Source organism: Sphaerodactylus townsendi, linkage group LG09 (genome assembly GCF_021028975.2).
Source record: "Sphaerodactylus townsendi isolate TG3544 linkage group LG09, MPM_Stown_v2.3, whole genome shotgun sequence".
Taxonomy (NCBI): Eukaryota; Metazoa; Chordata; class Lepidosauria; order Squamata; family Sphaerodactylidae; genus Sphaerodactylus; species Sphaerodactylus townsendi.
Genome location: NC_059433.1, coordinates 42,110,853 through 42,129,895, shown reverse-complemented (window position 1 = coordinate 42,129,895; position 19,043 = coordinate 42,110,853). Strand labels below are relative to the sequence as shown.

General features: G+C 38.9%; 1 protein-coding gene across 15 annotated transcripts in view; it reads left to right on the top strand.

Annotated features, from left to right (window-relative positions):
* The window catches only part of PTPRM (protein tyrosine phosphatase receptor type M), a 539,592-nt gene that overhangs the window by 315,293 nt on the left and 205,256 nt on the right, over nucleotides 1–19,043 (top strand). For all 15 annotated transcript variants that reach the window (XM_048507340.1, XM_048507337.1, XM_048507335.1 and 12 more), the window contains exons 12-13: nucleotides 13,760–14,033; nucleotides 15,043–15,079. In XM_048507340.1, the coding sequence (XP_048363297.1) occupies nucleotides 13,760–14,033; nucleotides 15,043–15,079 (311 nt within the window). The remainder of the gene's footprint in view (nucleotides 1–13,759; nucleotides 14,034–15,042; nucleotides 15,080–19,043) is intronic.

Sequence of the window (19,043 nt, the reverse complement as noted above, 5' to 3'; positions counted from 1 at the left end):
GAGGCCGTTCGCATGGAAGCATGCGGGCGGCCTCCAGACAGGACGGCTGATAATAGCAGGCGGCTTCGCGACGGAGCCGTGCCTTCGTTCATTAATACTGGCTCGTCGCCGAGGTTATCGCCAGTTCTCCTCCGACCTCCAGGGGTCGGAGGACAGTGTGGGCGGGGCTTCGACGGCCAGCAGGCCGACGACAGGGACACGGTGAGTGGGACAGGGAAGGGAAACAGCGTGTTCCCGGCGCAAAAGCTGCCTCGCGACTGGCGCCGGCCGGGAACACGCTGTTGAAGGAAAAACAACCCTTTAAAGGGTTGTTTTTCAGGGCGGCTTGACGCCGCCCTGGGGGAGAGGGAGCGGAGTCAGGTCGGCGCTGCTGCGTTGCAGCAGCGCCGCCTGTGCGAATGGCTCCCTGGGGACGGCGTTTATCCCGTCCCCAGGGCACCATTAATGGGCCGTGCGGAAACGGCCATAGCTTATTAAGGAACCACACTCTCTCTCTCACTCACACACACACTATCAGACAACAACTTGTTGAGGACAGATTGCATACAATTGAGCATCATGTGCAGTTTGGCCTTCCTTTGCATTTTGGAAATAATGCTGACTGGGTAGATGTAAGGTTGAAAATTAAAGCCCCCTTTATATATATTTAAATGTATTCTGAGATCTGTATTGCTTTGCCAAATCAACTTTATGCTATTAACTCCTCCTGTACAAGCCTTATTGGAGTGAACAGCAATGGAGCAAGATAAACACATCTGTATTCATTTGGAGGGAGGGTGAGGAGAAGTTCCCAGTAGATTGTTTCCTTCATCTGTATTCATTGTCAGATAGAAAAATGTAGCTATACCTTATTTATGCACTTCACTAAATGCAATGGCTGTCTATTGATTCTGTTGTAACCACCCTGCATGGCTAATGCAGATTCTTGGAAGTGCGCTAAACTTTTCAGTGTAAATGATTGTTGTCGTTTTATTGATCAAAGCGTCAGCTCTGTCACATAAAAATCTTTAATTCCTCTGATGGATAGAGGGAAGGTAGGAGAGAGGGTAAGCACAAATTCTAGCACATTACTGTCTAGATGTGCTTGTTTACAGTTTTACCACCTTTTCTTTTTACACTGGGGAAAATATAAAACAAGTGTGTGACTGGCCCTAAATCGTTTCCCATCCATTACAGTTACAACTGCACATATTCAAGAAATTACTGCTCAGCTATATGATTTGTTTCAAAGAGGCCACATTTATAGAAATTCTCAAAACCAGCTTCTATTGCTTAATGAAAAGTTTATAATAACCCAGAAATCCATTTGTCCATTGTTTTTAGAAGCATAGTTTCACAGTTTAGTTGTCATGGACCATCCTGGCTTATGTGGAAAGATGAATCCTTATCAGGGGAGGAGAAAGACAATCTGTCCCCAAGCCTCCGCAGATGGACCCTGAGTTAGCCCTAGATCTGCCCTCTGAGCCATTGCCCAATCCACCATGGTCTTCTGAAAGACCCCAGGATCAAAGAAGATGAAGGGCTAAGACTTTGACCAGGTGCAGTAGTGTCCACTTGGAGGGCCAAGGTCTTCCCTTTGCTGAGGGAGTGCCAGGAGAAACCAATAAGTTATTGCAGGATATGGCCCCATTATATCTCATGAGTAAAGGAGCCAACTCAGTTTATGATGTGGGACCAGCCTCACCTGTAAGGAATTGTACTATATAGGATTACAGTGAAGCTAGAGCCCTTGTGGGACTGGGGTATTTCTGCAGGTAGTCTCTTGCTGTTGGTACTCATTTAGGTTGCCTCTACTGGCTTTGAGGAGTGAGGATTTTGTAAGGCATTCCTTGTTATTCCTGGACCCATTGGACAACTTTTGGACCTGCCTTTTGAAACATGCGCTTTGACCCTGGACTGATACCTTGGACCTCATTCTGACTTTGCATTTGGATTGTGTTATTGGAATCTGGACTTTGAGGTTGGACTGTGACTTTAGAACCGCTGCTGTGAGATCCCGTTGCTGGGACTTGCAGCCCTCCAAGTGGCCAAGCCATTAGTGCAGTTCTAAACTGAAAACTGTCATACTCTTTAATCTTTCCTTGTGATCCTTTGTTTTTTCCAACTATTATCCTTTTTGAGAGAAGGTGACTGAAACTGTATTCAGTATTCCACTTGTAACCCAACAAAGGCATTACAGTACTGGCTGCTCTGTTTTAGTCACTTTCCTAATAATCTATAGCATAGAATTTGTTGTTTTTTTCCTTTGTTTTATTTTTTTTAAGTCATAATGACAAGCAACATTTGAACCAATTTCCGTGTATTTTAAAATACCATATTATAGCTGGACCTAAGTTACACAGTAGTTCTTGCAAAAATGTCAGTCTTCTGTTTGTATGTCTGTCATGAACATTTTCCCCTGTTGTTTTCATTTTATTTAGAACACATTATTTAGTGTTCTATAAAGTTGTGGAGTTGAAAGGAAAACTACAGGGTCATCTCCTGCTATCATTGCCTGCAAACTGCTTCTAAATTATAGCTTTACAGGCTATACAATAACCCAAAACATGGTTCACCGAGTTTGTGATATCAAAGTGATGGAGCTTTATTGATGCCCATAATTGTTGCTCCTTTATGGCATTGGAGTATTCTTATTTATGGTCAAATGGTCAATTTCACTTACATTGAGAAAACACTGCAGTAATTACTTACATTGTAAAAAATGTTGTCATGTTTTTATCATACAATACAATCTGCCCTTGAATTTTTCACAATGACTAGAATTAACAGTTTTTTGATGCAGATTTAATATATGTCATAATGACTTCTTGAGAGAGTTATATGACGTATTCTGCTATATAAGGCCAATTAAAAATCTTTAAAATTATTTCTGCATTGTTGTAAGTGTCATGAATGCAAATTCACGGAAAACACGCTCTGTTCTACATTTCAAACTGCATTTCATTTAAATTTTCTGGAAATGCAGTCAAGATCATCAAACTCTCTATGCTTTATTAGAGTATGTAAGAAAACTTTTGTCAGGAATATGTGGTTTGTTCTATCTGAAATAACAATGTTCCTGATTACTGCATTAAAGCGTATTAAGTAATGGTTCAGATATTACATTGAACAAGTTTCCAAATGCGGAGAATCAGCCACACATATCTATTGACTATGCAAAACTGAACAGGTAAGCCAATAACTTACAGTTCTCGGCTGTAGCAACTCAAGAATCATTTTTTTGTTTATGCTATTTATTGTTGGCCTTTCTCACCGGGTCTCAAGGCAGGTTGCACACGATGAGTCAGTACAGTCAACAAAATGGGACATTCAATAACCAGTCCTTTAGAAATCTGGAACCACCAGAAATAACTGAGGCCTAGCATGAGTATTAACATGACATATTAAACAATGCAAAAATTACATAATAGGAGCTTGCTATAAGCTGTACATAACAGTATAGATAGATCATAGCTTCTAATCTAATCATTTATCCATGTAAATTTGTGCAACATATTGTACAATGTAACCCTATCATCTTCGCAGAAAAGCCCTCTTGAATCCTTTGTGGATTTCCTTTGTATATTCAAGTCAGAAACTTGCCTCCCCCACTACGCCATTTTCTCACACTGAAATAACCCGGATGGTGAGTTAGTTGCATAACTCTGGAACTTGTACATAGAGTATTCCGAACATGGAAAGCTTCAAAGTCGTGCGAATAACTGTCATGGGGCCCTTTCAGCATACCAACATGTTTTTTGGGGTGATAGGAGCTTTGCTTCCTGCATCACAACCATCCTGAGCTGAATTGGACCTCTTAGGCTTTAAAAATGACTTTCCAGGCATCATGAAATGTCATTTTTAAAGCCTGCAGGGCCCGATTTGACTCAGAGCTGCTATATGAGGGCAGGTTGGGCTCCTGCCTTCTAGCAACCATTTAAAAACATGAAAAGCGGGTTGGGCTTTAATTTTGAGTTTGACCGAGGAAGACAACCATGTTCGTTAATTGTTTTCCAGGCAGACTTCATTCATAAAGCTGATAGCCATTTTTTTTTAAGGGAAAAAACATTTTCAGTTCTTTTAACCTCTCTTGAAAACACTCTTTCCTACACACTTTGCCCACCCATTACTAATTGGTAAAAAACTCATGTCAAGCTGCCTGTTGTATTTTCTAAAGCAGGTTTTGTACACCGATGTGGATAGCCACAAGCTGGCCGGATCTTGTCAGATCTCAGAAGCTAATCAGGGTCAGCTTTGGATGGGAGTCCTTTAAGGAATACCAAGATTGTGACGCAGAAACAGACAATGAAAATCACCTCTGAACATCACTTGCATTGAAAACCCTACTAGGGTTGCTATAAATTAGCTGTGACTTGTGGTTTTTGTAAGGCATTTGAAATCTACAACTCTACAAAAAGGGTGAGCTTTTATTTAAAAGAGATATGAAAAGGAAATGATTGACAAGGTATGGACCAAGCTGCAATTACATATTAGTAGAATTTGTCATACACTGATTATTGCAGTAAATTTCAGTACCTATAAAACAGTGCTGAAAGTACAGTGAAATCACTAAGCAGATTGTTTGCCATTAATCCAAAGTTTTAAACTATCCCTGCTGTTTCTCAAAGAAGCATGGTTAGACTGCTTAACAGATTTCAATAATGGTAATTTATAAGCAAATTCCTTCAGATGTCTTTACAAATTGTTTGGTTTACTCTATATAATGAGAAAGAAGGATAATGGTTGTTTCTTAATTTGCTTATTTAGCAATATTAGATGACTGATGCAAACCTTAAACTCCCCCTATTCCACACTGAAAAAGAAAATAGAGAAAGATATAGAAATACACAGATATAAAGGGGTTTACTGGGTGCAAGTTGATTTTAAAGGTGATCAACAACCAGATGTGGAAAAATGAGGTCTGTTCCCTTCTATTGAAACACAGGAGTTCTAGAACCTATGTAATGTAGTGATTAGAGTATCAGACTAGGAGGTAGGATACTAAAGTCTGAATCTCCACTCTGCCATAGAAACTCACTGGGTGACCTTGGACCCGTCACTCTGCTGTCGTTGTTTTGAGGATAAAATGGAGGAGAATAGTTCCCTATTGGGGAGAAAAGCCAGCCATAAATGCCTAAATAAATAACTAAATTTATAAAAATATAATTGAGTTTCTCATGGGCCCATTCTGCACAAGCCAAGAAACATGGGTGTAGAACTCGTTTGGAAGGGGAGGTCAACCCCCAAACCGAGTCAGCCCTGTGTTATTTTCCCCAACCCGGGTTCTTTGAAAATCGCTAAATAAGCAATCCTTTTGAAAAATCCTAGGTTAGAGCTGCTCTCGAGCAAACAGCCAGTTAGGGTTAGGGCTAGGGGGGCAAACAGCCAGGCAGGAAGAGCTTTATTTGCCTCTCTTCTATCCCATCCTCTATGGTGCAGATAAAGCTGCCCTCCATTGCCTGGCCGTTGCAGGGAGGCCCCTTTTCATTTTTTTTAAATTTTCTGCCTTGCATCTATGTAGCTATGCAGGTGCAGCTGATCATATTGTGCGACATTGGTATAGCTGTAGGGGGTTCATTTGTGTATGCCTGAATAGCTATACATGTAAGGCAAGTAATTTTTTAAAAAGAGAGAACCATCTCTGTGCGAAGTTACAACAGTAACCCAGATGGCTTCTGTGGGCTCTAATCGCTACCTGGAACATGTGTGAATGCAAAAACAGGAAAATCGGTTCCTTTATCACAACTGCAACCCATTATACATTTGCTGTGTGGAATGGGTCATGTTCGGTATCCTCAGTAGAACTGACCCAAGTTGTTAAAGTGCCCTATAGCTCAAATTTATTCTCTCTTTGAGAATGAGTATAGGAGTTACCTTGCTGGCTTATTGCAGAATCAGATTTCTTACCATTTTGTCCAATATACACTAATGGTGGTAGCATATCAGTGATGCTCATTATTTCCAGGAAGAGAATTCTTTCTGGAGATGCGTGCTAGAAAACATAGTATTTTTTATTATGTCTAGTAGCCCACTACTCTATAAGGAAATGACATACAGGATCATTTTACTTGACTTTATGGTGTATTCTCTTTATAAATGAAAACACTTTAAGAGACAGACTTCAGCTTAGCTTCTAGGTAAACAGTGAGTTTCCAAAAGCTATAGGAAGCAGTTCAGTTTGCCAGAGAAAAGAAGACAGTGGAAGTTGTGGAGACTGATAATAGCAAAGAACAAGTGAAGGACCTGTGAAGGCTTGTGGGGAGAATCTTATTTTCTCCTTCCCTTCAGCTTCCTCCTTTCTTTTCTTAAAAGTGCCCATAGTCTTTCCCCCTTCACTTGCTGTCATCTTTCCTTCTATCAACCTGCCAACCTATATTTTGTCTGCCCTGTTGACTCCAGCATTCCTTCCTTCACTTCCTTAGCAGTCTGCCTCCAGGAAAATTTTAATCCATTTGGGGAAGTACCTGCCAGTTGGCTCAGTTGGGTGTGTAGGGAGCTGCAATGACCCAGGCAAACCACATATTACTCTTTATCCCTACCCCATGTTATTTCGTCTTTCTCTTCTCCTGGCAACCTCATATCTTCTCTTCTCCTTGCTTTCTTCTCTTGTACCAACCAATCTACCGTCTATCTGTTCCCCATCCTCACCTATATTTATTATTTATTTACTTAATTTATACATTTCCTTTCTCTGCAATGGGGACTCAGATCAGCTTAATTCATTCTCTTCTCCTCCATTATATTTTCACAACAATACTATGAGATAGATTAATCTGAAATTATGAGAGTGGCCCAAAATCATCTAGCAAGATTCCTTGAAATAGTGGGGATTTGAACCTAGGTGTTCCAATTTATAGTCCAGTATTTTAACCAGTACACCACATTGGCTTTCCTGGGGTGGCTGCTGTTGAGCATTATCAAGAAGGAAGGCCTGGGAGAGAGTTTGGTAGTCGCTGCTGGGTCTGGAATCCTCCCTCAGAGCCTATGCCTTCTCTCCCTGCCTTTTACTGACAGAAACGAAAACTTGAAGGCTGGCAATACTGTTGTGACGTCCTAGCAATGGCATTGAAATCATTTATTTCTATTTATTTCTATTTATTTCTACAAGTTCTGCTTCCATCACTTAGGTTTTTAACATCCCAATTTTTTTTTTAAAAAAAAGGTTGGTATAAAGTTCACAGGTTGGTATAAAGTTCTGTCTTGTCGATTTCTGACTCCACTCTCCGGATTTAATTCCCCTCAGATTTGGCCATTTTGAGAATTAGATATTTGGATGATTTTCACCATAAACAGCACCATAAAGAAATATTCCACTTAAGCCTTGTGCACTTGGAATTCAAGTCTGATAGAAAGATTAATAACAGGAGGCCTTTTAGGAAGCTCACAGATTCATTCTAATGTTCTAGTTGTTCTTTTATTATCTTAAATGTCCATAACTAACAGCTTTTTTTCACCCTGCCATTTGTTCGCAATATGGGTCTGTAATTGAGTTCATATTTTTTTCACCCAACCTTTCAGCTGTAATTAATATTTTATTACATCAGATTTTATCACTAAATAGCCTAGCAGCAGGGTATTGAGTCACATATACTTTTAAAAAGGCACTAGTGACTTACTGATGCCAAGCCTCTTTCTTGTAATGAGTTATGGTTGAAAGGACAGAAAATGCATTTATGATACCCAGCTAATATTCCAAAGCAATTTATGACTGATATTATCTACATCACAGCCAGACCAAGAGACATTAGTTACAAAAATGGAATATTCATCACAGTAGATTTAGTTATGATATCCAGCATGTATGGCATATGACAAAAAAGTCTGTACAAGACCAGTTATCTCTTTTTCATTACTGTATTTTATGAACAAAATCTGGTTAGGTCAAATGTACTTTGTGCTTTGGTCCATAACTGATATGACAAATGTGTGGTTTCCTTATGTTCAACTACGGGCTTGTATAACTCGCATTGTAGATAACGCATTCTATTGTATCTCGGTACTGTGCTGCTTGGGTTTTTTAAAAATAAATTAGACTGCTTTTCAACAAGGAAAATAGTCTTACATGTAAGATCTTTTTAGGATATTGATCCATAAGAACTAGGAAAAGTGAGAGATTTGATTTGTAGTAACTTTTGATTTCTTCGTAAATCCAACCGTTATGAAGAATGGACTATGCATAACTACTCTCTCAGAATAAGAAAAGGAACTAATTTCTTCTGTGCTGCATACTTAGCATAGGTTTGACTTGGGCTGTAAGAAAGAAGGCATTTTAGAGGAATGCCCTCCAGAAAAATATCATACCTCAGTCCCACCTCTGATTGATCTCGTGGTCAGTAGTGTGCTATATTCTGCTTTTCTTGTAAATGCAGAATTGTGATCTTTTTGCAGACTACAGATGTATAAATCCATGTCTTATCATTTTACATTATGATGTAGGATTTGGACTGAGTCATTGAAATATAATTTTCTTTAGTTAAAGCATGGTATTTAAGAAAGCTGTGCAGTGGAAAAGATAGGCCACCTCTGAAGCTCCAGACTGTACTAAAGTCAGGATATCATATAAATAAACAAGTATTTTTCTTCCCTGAGGAGGTGAGTAATTGGTCTCACTCTCCTTGTAAATGCCCTTTTAGCAATATGCAGGATAAAGCCTTCACCTTTCACTGATAATATACTCTCCTTTACAGGAAAACCATCGGGATTTCCTGTCTGTATGCATAGGAAAGCTGAGAAAAAGCTTTGCTTAGATCTGTTTTTTTGCCAGAAAATCCCCTTTGTAAATAGTGATTTTTGAATCTTTGAAAATATTCACTTGAAATGGTAGGATAGTCACAAAGAAGCTTAAGCTTAAAGGTTTCGTGTTGGAAACTCAATGCTATTCCACTGCCCTTCCCCCTGGATTGGATCTCTGAAAATAATCTTATCCAAGCCACTTGTCTTGGGCATTTATCTTTAGAGGCTGAAATTAAGCCATCTTTTATCTACTCCTCACCCTCCAAGGCTACATGAGTATTTATTCCTGGGTTTATTTGTGGACTGACGACCTGTTAGACAACCAAGATGATAATTGGGGGGGGGGGGGGATTTATAATTTGGGGGGTAGGGAAGATTTACACTTTCCTGAGTTAAAATGAAAAACATCAACTTGATTCCAATCACCAGTGAATACCTTTCAGAAAGATTAGGAAATGACCTGAAACTAAGGTGGATTCCGCATGGGTCAAAAACAGCAGTGTGAAAATGGTATAAACCCTTTTACACAGTTTTAAACCATTTTCACACCACTGTTTTTAACCCATGCGGAATCAGCCTAACAGTAACAGAGTAAATTTCAAGAGTGAAATCTTACATTTCAAAAATAGTTCTTGTCCCAGCATCATGGAAAGAAACTCAATATTTTAAAGTTTTAGTGGGTATTACAATTAGCAGCTATGGAATCTTTTCACTTTCCCCCATCTAGAATATCCAGGCTGACTCTTTCAGTAAGGGTCTTGAAGAATGATCAAAGACTGAATGTTAGATCCAAATATTTTTTGTCACTTATACTGCAGAATGAAACTTCCTTCACTCCTGCTACAACTCTCTGAGTTCCCCAAAATTCTGTTTCTTGAATACAAGGCACCATAGCAACTATACGGGAGCAAAATAAAGATATACAGTGGGAAGGGGAAATGGGGGCTTTTCACCCTTATTTTTAAACTTTTTTAGGTCTTCCTGCACCACAGGAGGAGACAAGGTGGCGCTGGAGGGGGCACGGTGGCACCGGAATGGTGCTGTCCTTGCCTGGCCTCCCAGTCAGGATAGGGCTGTAAATTTTTCACCAAACAAATGGAGCTTTCCCATGCCTCTCCTGTTCCCACTGCAGGCCACTGATCTCCATGTAATGCTGTTCCTGGAGACTTTGAGGGATGGCATGTGAGGATCTTCAGCATAAAGACTGGATTCATGAACATTGTCAATTTAATCTGAATTTGCCCCAATCTTCCTTCCACCAGATGAAGTCTGCCATCAGAAGAAACATTCCTCTGAGAGAGGAAGACTGTTACTTATCAAAAGATCTTTGGATCCAACCAAATATTTTAATATTTCTATAGTCAGCTTCATTTTTCTGTTATTTATTATTTTCAAGTTGTGAATTATAAGCATCTTGGTTTTTATTGTAGTTTTATGGTGGACTTCAGGTGCTTTTGGATTCATATTTGTATCATCTATTTGAAAGCTTACCAGGAAGAATCTTTAAGAGCCTGCATGATAAATGAATTAACTATACCTAGACATTATTTGAAAGGCATAATGTAACTTCAGACAAATGGACAGTATTACTGACATGCTAGAGTAATATAAAGATTTAGTTTAATGTTTGTTGTTTGGTCAAGTTTCAACCTAAAGATTTCTTTCCAGTCATATCTTCTTTTTCTGTATTATCCGAAAGCATTTCCTATAGTAAGATTTAAAGAAAAGTTTTACATTATGGCTGTTACCTGAATGATTGTATAAATTAGCTAAATGATCTCATTTATACAAATTTGAAACATATCTCATAAAATGCTGTTGGATTACCATTGACCCAGGGGTGCATAATGTGCTAATTTACATCAGGGACAAAGTCCTATATGAAATGGTGCAGTAGACAAGATTTAGCCATTTTTCATTACCGCTTGGACTTTGATAAAGGGGAAGAGAAAAGAGCTTTGTGACCTTTCAGTACTTAAATTATTAAAGAGCAAATAGATTTGAGGTCTGGTTGCTCACAAATCTAATTTGTTTTTTAGAGTAAAGATGAAAAGACATTTTGGGTTTGAAATTACTCTAGTCGACTTGTACTTTCTTTAACATATTGAGGATGAATTCAGACATTTAGAATGCAGTGTACATTGAGTGCTGGGTATAGTATAACAACTATGAACTTATCAGAGTAAAATTAGACTGGAACAGCAATTTTACTTCTAAAATATAGGCCCTATAGCATATAATGTATGAAAGTGTGGAAAAATGATTAAAATTACCTTCAGTCAGTTGGTTAAAATAGCTCACACTCTTCTGCTTATAGCTTGTTGTTTTCATTTTTAGAAATTGTACATTTTGGCTTGCTTCCAGAAGAGTGTTTCCATGGATGGGAGGATTTCTACCCTTAGAGCATGATTTTTCCACTTCCCCTCTTCCATTGGAGCCAGCAATGCTTCCCAAAATGCTTTCCCATGAGGATAGAACGCTTTCTGTCTGAAAAAATACTCTAGTCAATTCAAGCCGCAATCTGCCCTGTTGGTTGCTAAAGCTTCAGATTTTATCTCGATGTAGTAGCAATAGGTGATTTATAGTGAAGTGCTAAAGACCATTTCCTGGGAGTAGGCACCATTCATTAGACCTAAGTAGGATTTTTAGTGGACCAGCTTAGTATGACATTCATTAAAGGTAACTAAGAATCTATCCGAAGTTTCTTACGACCTGTATTGAAAGTGTGGACAGATGGCAGTTATGTAAGCATGAGATTAGTTTTCTTTGGAATAAAGGGTGGAAACTGTAACAGGCTCAAATTAAGTCAATTGAGCTGCCAGGCAGTTGTTAAAGAAACAAAAACTTTTGCAAAAGGTCTTAAAAAGAAGGAATGCTAGAGCTAACACCACCAGTTTGAAAGTGGTGCTAAGTTCCACTCTTCTTGGAGCCAACATGGTGTAGTTGCTAAGAGCAGGTGCACTCTAATCTGGAGAACCGGGTTTGATTTCGCACAGGTTCACTCTAATCTGGATAACCAGAGTTGATTCCCCAAAGGTGCACTCTAATCTGGAAAACCAGGTTTGATTCCCTATTCTACCACTTGAGCTGTGGAGGCTTATCTGGTTAGCTTGTGCACATGCCAGCTGAGTGACCTTGTGACTAGTCACAGATCTTTGGAGCTCCCTCAGCCTCATCTACCTCACAGGGTGTTTGTTGAGAGGGGGGAAGGGAAAGGAATTTGTAAGCCCCTTTGCAGTGGCGTAGTGCCAATGGGATGGTGGGGGGTGACACCCCGGGAAGATGCATGGCCAAGCCATGGAGGGGGCGGGCAGTGTCGCAGCAGGGGCACAGTGCACATGCATGCCCCGGGCACAGTTTCCCCTCGCTCCGCCTCTGTCCCTTTGAGTCTCCTTACAGGAGAGAAAGGGGGGATATAAATCCAACTCTTCTTCTTCGGATTAAGTGTGGGCAGAAATTTCACATGGAAACTACAGCTGGCATTCTATTTCCCTTTTAAGTCAGAATGAAGGAGTTTTTCTTTGTTCTGGCTTAAAAGGAAAGGGTCTTGGAGCCCCAAAACTGTTTGTAGCAAAGAACCCAATGTCATTCGTAAGCTCCTCAGTAAAGTGGCCCATGTGGAAGCAGCCCAGAACTGTTTTAGACTGCATTAAAATTCTCTGCACAAATATATAAACATTTAGCAAACATTAATACTATTTGTTCAGTATTCTCATGATCGCAAAGTTGGTTTCCATTGGGATAAATTCCATAAATTTTAAGTAGCGTGCTTTTGCATTGCTGAAAGATTGATGAATTTAGTTGCTCAGATGAGTGAAATGTACAGAATTATACGCTTTGCTTGTTCTCTATTGTTTCTGAATATCTACTATTCTTTGACAGTTGAACAAAGTTTCTGTAAGCCTCATATGAATTCAGATGCTTGCTTCCTCGTCAGAAATTGATAACCATGTCAACGAAAAGCTTAAAATATTGCTTCTGAAATACTTATTTGGCTCTCTGCATCTAGAGAACTAGCAATAGGGGTTAACTTTTTAAAAAGTACATGTAAATGATCAAAATGCTAGACTTTATTACTAGTAACATCAGTTTGATAGCATTTTTCTTACCTTTTTTGTCCCAACGTTTGGTATGGTATTATTGCATTTGAACAAGGCAAATAACTTTATTTAGATAGTCATTTAAGATTTAGATTTATATCCCACCCTCCCCCACTACAGTGAGACTCAGACATTCCCACTTAAAAGACAGATCTTTCTGTCTCTGGCCCCTTCCGCACACGCAAAATAATGCGTTTTCAAACCACTTTCACAACTGTTTGCAAGTGGATTTTGCCATTCTGCACAGCTTCAAAGAGCGTTGAAAGCAGTTTGAAAGTGCATTATTCTGCATGTGCGGAATGAGCCTCTGATTAGCTTTATGAGTGTCGTTAAAAGTGATATTCCTGTATATTTAAACTATGAAATGTTTTCAAAATGTTTGATGAATGTTATTATTATTGAAATGAGTATATCTTAAAAACTTTTACAACCAGCATCTATGGGGAATTTGTGTTGCCGGTTAATCAAATATGCTGGTTACCAGAGCTTTTATTCAGCCCAGTGAGTTGCCCTGTTCCCACCTAAATTCCTTGATGAATTCTCACCTGAGCCTGTCAGTTAGGAGATGAGTGAGTTGGACACCTCCAACCCAAGTCAGCTGACTAATACACAGTTGAGTGACTGGCAGCAACTGCCTCAGTAATCTGGACAATATGCAAATTAACCATGCTTTCTTGTTAAATGGTTACCAATTAACAAAGCTAATTTTAGAAAGAAAAGGGGACATGTGCTTTAACTGTATCAGCGTGAGCCTTTGGGGAGGACGGTATACAAATATAAATAATAAATATTAATATTTTGTTTTCTATTTTTATCCTTTGAAGCATTGCGTGTTTTGCTATATTATTAGATTTCAAAACAAAATTTGATTAGGTACCTTAATATAAGCCAGCATTTTTTTCCTTATTCCATTTTCCTTCTCTCCTCCTCTCTCCTTTTTTTTGTAGCGTCTACCAAATAGTTGTTGAGGAAGAACGTCCCCGCAGAACAAAAAAAACAACTGAAATCCTGAAATGCTATCCAGTACCAATTCATTTCCAGAATGCTTCACTCTTGAACTCTCAGTATTATTTTGCCGCAGAGTTTCCAGCCAACAGTATTCAAATGGCTCAGCCTTTTACAATTGGTGACAACAAGACCTACAGTGGCTTTTGGAATACTCCTCTTCTTCCCCATAAAAGCTACAGTATTTATTTTCAAGCTGCTAGCAGAGCCAATGGGGTAAGTCTTAGAACACCGGTGGTTTAAAGCAGTATTCATATGTGAGCCAATCAGAGTACTATAATTTTGGTGTCAAAAAAGACAGTAGAAAAATATAATAGAAAGATAAACAGGTATCTTTATGTGATATTCAATTATTACTGAATCAAGGGAGAGGAGGCACAAATAGCAAAACTCTGTTAATTCATAAAGGAAATCTAGTAATGGTTTCTTGGAAACTGTCAGCCATTCTACGTTCTTTTTCTTCTTTTTCCTCTTTTAAAATGTGTTTTGCTTTTATAGTATTGGTCTCCTTGGATCCTTCAAATATGTCACATTAGTATATGCTATCTTAAATGTCCTTTTTCATTCTTGATTGCCCTGATTTAGACATGGACCTTTGTTTTGTTGTGTCTCACACATAAGAGAAATAAGTTGCCTGAACCCAAGTGAAAAGTTCATAAAAGGTCCTTCCTTTGTGGATCACATTTCATCTGATGCTTTCTAGAACTGATTTCCATTTCCTGGGCATACCTAGTGAGAGTCCTTCAACCCCCTACATGGTTTTGCCTTCTCTGTTGACAGCATGGCAATGTTTTCTGCCAAATACCATAATGGTCGCTTCTTTTACAGCACACTGGCAGTGCAGAAATATGAAGCATCATTGATTTTTGTTTGCTTTTCTTACATGTTGCTTAGAGCTGTGTAGCCTACATTTTTTAAAAAGGAGGTATAGCAAGGTCAGTGTATTGTCAAAGAAGAAAAAATGTGAATGTATCATGTCTAACAACAGCCCATTCACCTTCTATGTTAATGTTAAAAGAAGTACTGATTGTTTTGTGGCCCTATACATTTTCATTCAGTTGTCCATGGCAGGAAAATGTTGTTGAAGCAGTACAGGAGAAACTTAGGAATGAGATGTAGGTCTTTTTAAAATAACCTTGCAGAACAATAAATGGAAACAGTGTCTTACTTTATTTTTGCTGGATGCAAACATACAAATAACATATTCTTTATTTATCTAACACAGGAAACAAAAATTGACTGCGTCAGAGTCGCCACAAAAGGTATGTTTCATTTGTGTCTTGCTTCCTGAACTTAAATCTATTGACCTGTATATCAGAATATTATGTTGCTGAATAGACGTAAAATCCTCCAAAATCATAGTTTTATTATTAACATTTTTAGCTTTCTGCACAAACAGTCCTTATTTTCCTGATTGTTTTTGCATGATTCCATACTACATGTTTTAGCAATTTTAAAATACAGCATTATTTTTTTTAAGCTAGTGGAACAGCCAATAATAGCACATACTCTCACCTTCAGTACAAAAATTGTGAGAGGGAACTTTCTAAAGTGACTATATTTTAATTATTTTTAAAAGAAAAATGCAATAGAGTTTTTAAATGGATAACTCAGGTCAATTGGTTCAAGGAATAATAGCTGTCCTCTGTGCTTCTTGTTGATCACTCTAGGTTGGAATGAAGTTACTGTAGATTTTCATTCTGACACAAACAGGCTGTTGTTGGCAATATGAGATTCCTAGTGACCTGATGACTTCTTAACCTTAAATCTAGTGTAATACATTTTGTGTGAGGATAATTCAGAAGCTTCACCTAATATATAAACTTAGTACTGGGAACAAATTATACCAATGTACCAGTGGCTTCCTGTAGACTTCCAGTGGCTTCCTGTAGATTTCCAAATGTGACTGAAAGTGTATTTTAAATAATAACAAAATATAGGGTTTTATATTAGATCTGGTTTTTTATTCTCAAAGCACTAACTGGCTATATACCTTTAAGGCAACTCCTCTCCCACATTGCTCCATCACAGTTTCAAAATCTACTTAACAGCTTCCTCTTAAGTACATCATCTGCAGGCCAAATGTGGATAATCGTTTCATTCCACAGAAAGACATCCACAGTAGTTATTTCCTAAAAACCAAAGTGAACATTTTGAGATTGATTTTCTTGCCTGATTGGCCATGCTTATGTAAACTGTTCGCTTTCCTTTTTTTACAGTGAGATTCATTGCAGTTTTTAAAAATGCTATATTATTCTTGACATGACTGATAAACACGTTTAATGAAGTTCAGTTTCTTAAAAGAAGTTTAATTTCTTAAAGGAAGCTTAGTATTTTCAGAAGAATGCTGAGTCTCTTCCTGTTTTTATCAGAAACAGATGGTTTATAATATTTGTTGTAAATGAGTTTTTACAACTTGATATCTATCCGGCAATGGTCCTGGGAGCCTGTTTAGGGATGTGTCAAGACTTACTAATATACAGCTCCCAGTAGTGTGTTTCAAACCAGTTTTGAAAGTCCCCAAAGTTTCATAACTGGCTTCTTAGATAGTGTTACTGGAATATTGTAAGACTAATTACTCAAAAGCCTAATTTGGCTCTCAGATCTAACCATGAGGGTCTGGATTGTAGCCAAAGAAATTTTCTTGGATCACTATCAGCATTTCTCAAACTATTTTGCTGACTTAAGATGTACTCATCATCTGTAAATGTATATCTGAAGTGTGGGCCAATCTGTTGATATCTAAATCCATGGTACTAACCCACACTGAAGAGACTTTTCTCCAAATTTAACCCCCCCTTCCCCAGCTCACAGGAATATCTTGAAGCCTTAAAAAAAATTGGGGTTGTTAAATCCCCCCCAAGAAAAGTGTTGTCTTTCAGAGGCTCAGCTGTGATATTAGGGGTAGCACAGCAGATGAAACTGGAAGATGTGTCAACATCACTGGCATCAGGTGTCAGGGTGGAGGGGCTTTGGGAGTCACAGTAAGCCTGTCAGTAGAGTCCAGTAGAGCTCATAGTCATCAGTGCTGTGGGGGTCGGTATAGGAGTGTTGTGGCCTGGTGGTGAAGGCTGGGAACCACACCAGGCTTGTGGTAGCAGCTGTGACAGTAAGGAAGCAAGAGTTATAATACCTCTGCTGGCGTCCCTTCCTCCTCTTATCTTTAATTTAAATTTAATTCAAAGCAGGAGCCATGATGGGTCATTGGCACTGACCGGGCAGATTAATGTTAAGAGGGTGAAGGGATCCCTCCACCACCAGTTTTGTGGGTCCCCAGTTTCATACTGTAATAGCAACCTCAGCCAAATTTAAGGATACTTAAGACCTGACTTGGATAGCCTAGACTAGCCTGATTTTGTCAGATCTTGGAAGCAAGGCATAGGATATGGATGGGATATGGGAGTCCTTCAAGGAATATTAGGGTTGCTATGCAGAGGAAGGAAATGGCAAATAATCTCTTGCTTTGAAAACCTTTCTGGTTGCTGTAAATCAGCTACAACTTTGCTTACACACACATGACCAGTAGTTGGCCAGTTAATGGGCAAGACAGAACCATGTGTACTCTAAAACATGCATTGGTGGTTTTAAAAAAATGATACAAGGAGCATCTGTAGCGTCAACAAATTGATTCCTCCATGGCTTTTGTTAGGCAATAACACCATTCCCGACTTGGTTTCAGTGAGTAAAAGGCAGAGGGAGGGGCAAGATCCGTTCCGTGGCTCCTTTTGGCCTTTGAGGAAGGACGTATCAAGGCCAGACCTGTCTAGCAGGGACCTCAGCTGAAGATAATGCCGTAGAGATCACCTTCCAAAGCAGCCATTTTCTTCAGAGAGACAGATCTCTGTAATTGCAAAATCAGTTGTAATTCTGGGATATCTCCAGGTCCCATCTGGAAATTGGCAACCCTAGGCATGACAGCAACGACAGTGTGACTTGTTGCCACCCAATGAGTGACTCAACCACTTCTTCATTACCTGTTGTGGATAGGTACCTATTGTGGATAAAGGTCAGGTGTAAATGAAATACATAAATAATAAATATAGCTTGTCGAAGGCTTTCATGGCCAGAATCACTGGGGTGTTGTGTGGTTTCCGGGCAATATGGCCATGTTCCAGCAGCATTTTCTCCTGATGTTTCGCCTGCATTTGTGTCTGGCATGTTCAGAGTATCTGATGGTAGATCATCAGATTCTCTGAACCATCCGATCCTCTGAAGATGCCAGCCACAGATGTAGGCAAAACGTCAGGAGAAAATGCTGCTAGAACATGGCCATATAGCCCAGAAACCATTCAACACCCCATAAATATAGTTGTAGTTGAGAGGCATATAAAAGGTAAGTTGGTAATGGCTGAGGAGATAATGAGGCACGGAAAGGAGAGAGGAAATGGCAATTGCCAGGAGGAGGGAAAGAGAAAATATTACCCCACCAGTCCTTGAACATTCCCTACTATGTAAGTGGGCCTGTCCCAGTCACTGGCACCACACAACTAGGCCAAAGTTTTGCTGGTGTGGAGAGGAAACAGAGGGACAGAGAAAGGCATGTTCACTGTTGGGTGGGAAGGAGAGAAGAAAGCAGTAAACGGGAGGCTGTGGGGGCTTCCAGGGAATGGAAAAAAGAAATAAGATAAAATACTTGTGGATTCCCGCTTGTTTTATTTACTAATGTATCATATAGAATAGTCACACAAGCATGGTGATATTATTTTCAAGAACAGTGTAGTTGATTGTAGTTTAAATATTTTTTCTATGTAATCTTGTGATGATTTGATAACAGTCCTTTGGCCTACATTCTGACAATTATTTTGCTTGTAAAGAACTAAGCATACCTCTGAAGAATACTTATCACAATTTAAAAGGTATTTTACCAATTAGTGTGGTGTTCCTGATCATCGGGAATTTATGGGGAATTTTGTTCACTTTGTAATCTGCCCTTTTAAAAAGATGAACAGTACTTTAAAAAAAACAAGTTTTGTCTAATTTATCCTAAAATATTTAATTTAGCAGTATCACTCAGTAGTCTCTTATTTTAAATCTTTAGAAAGTATTTTCCCCCTGTTTGATTAGCTGAACTTTTTTTTTAAATTTGTTTCATTTTGGAAACAAGAGGGTATTTCCTGCATTGAAGGAGCTGCCATAGCAACAGATGACTTCAAAGTAGCTTTTTGGAGGAAGGGTGAGAAAGAGATGCAGCTTCTGTTTTGAACATATGCCAGTTATTTGGATATT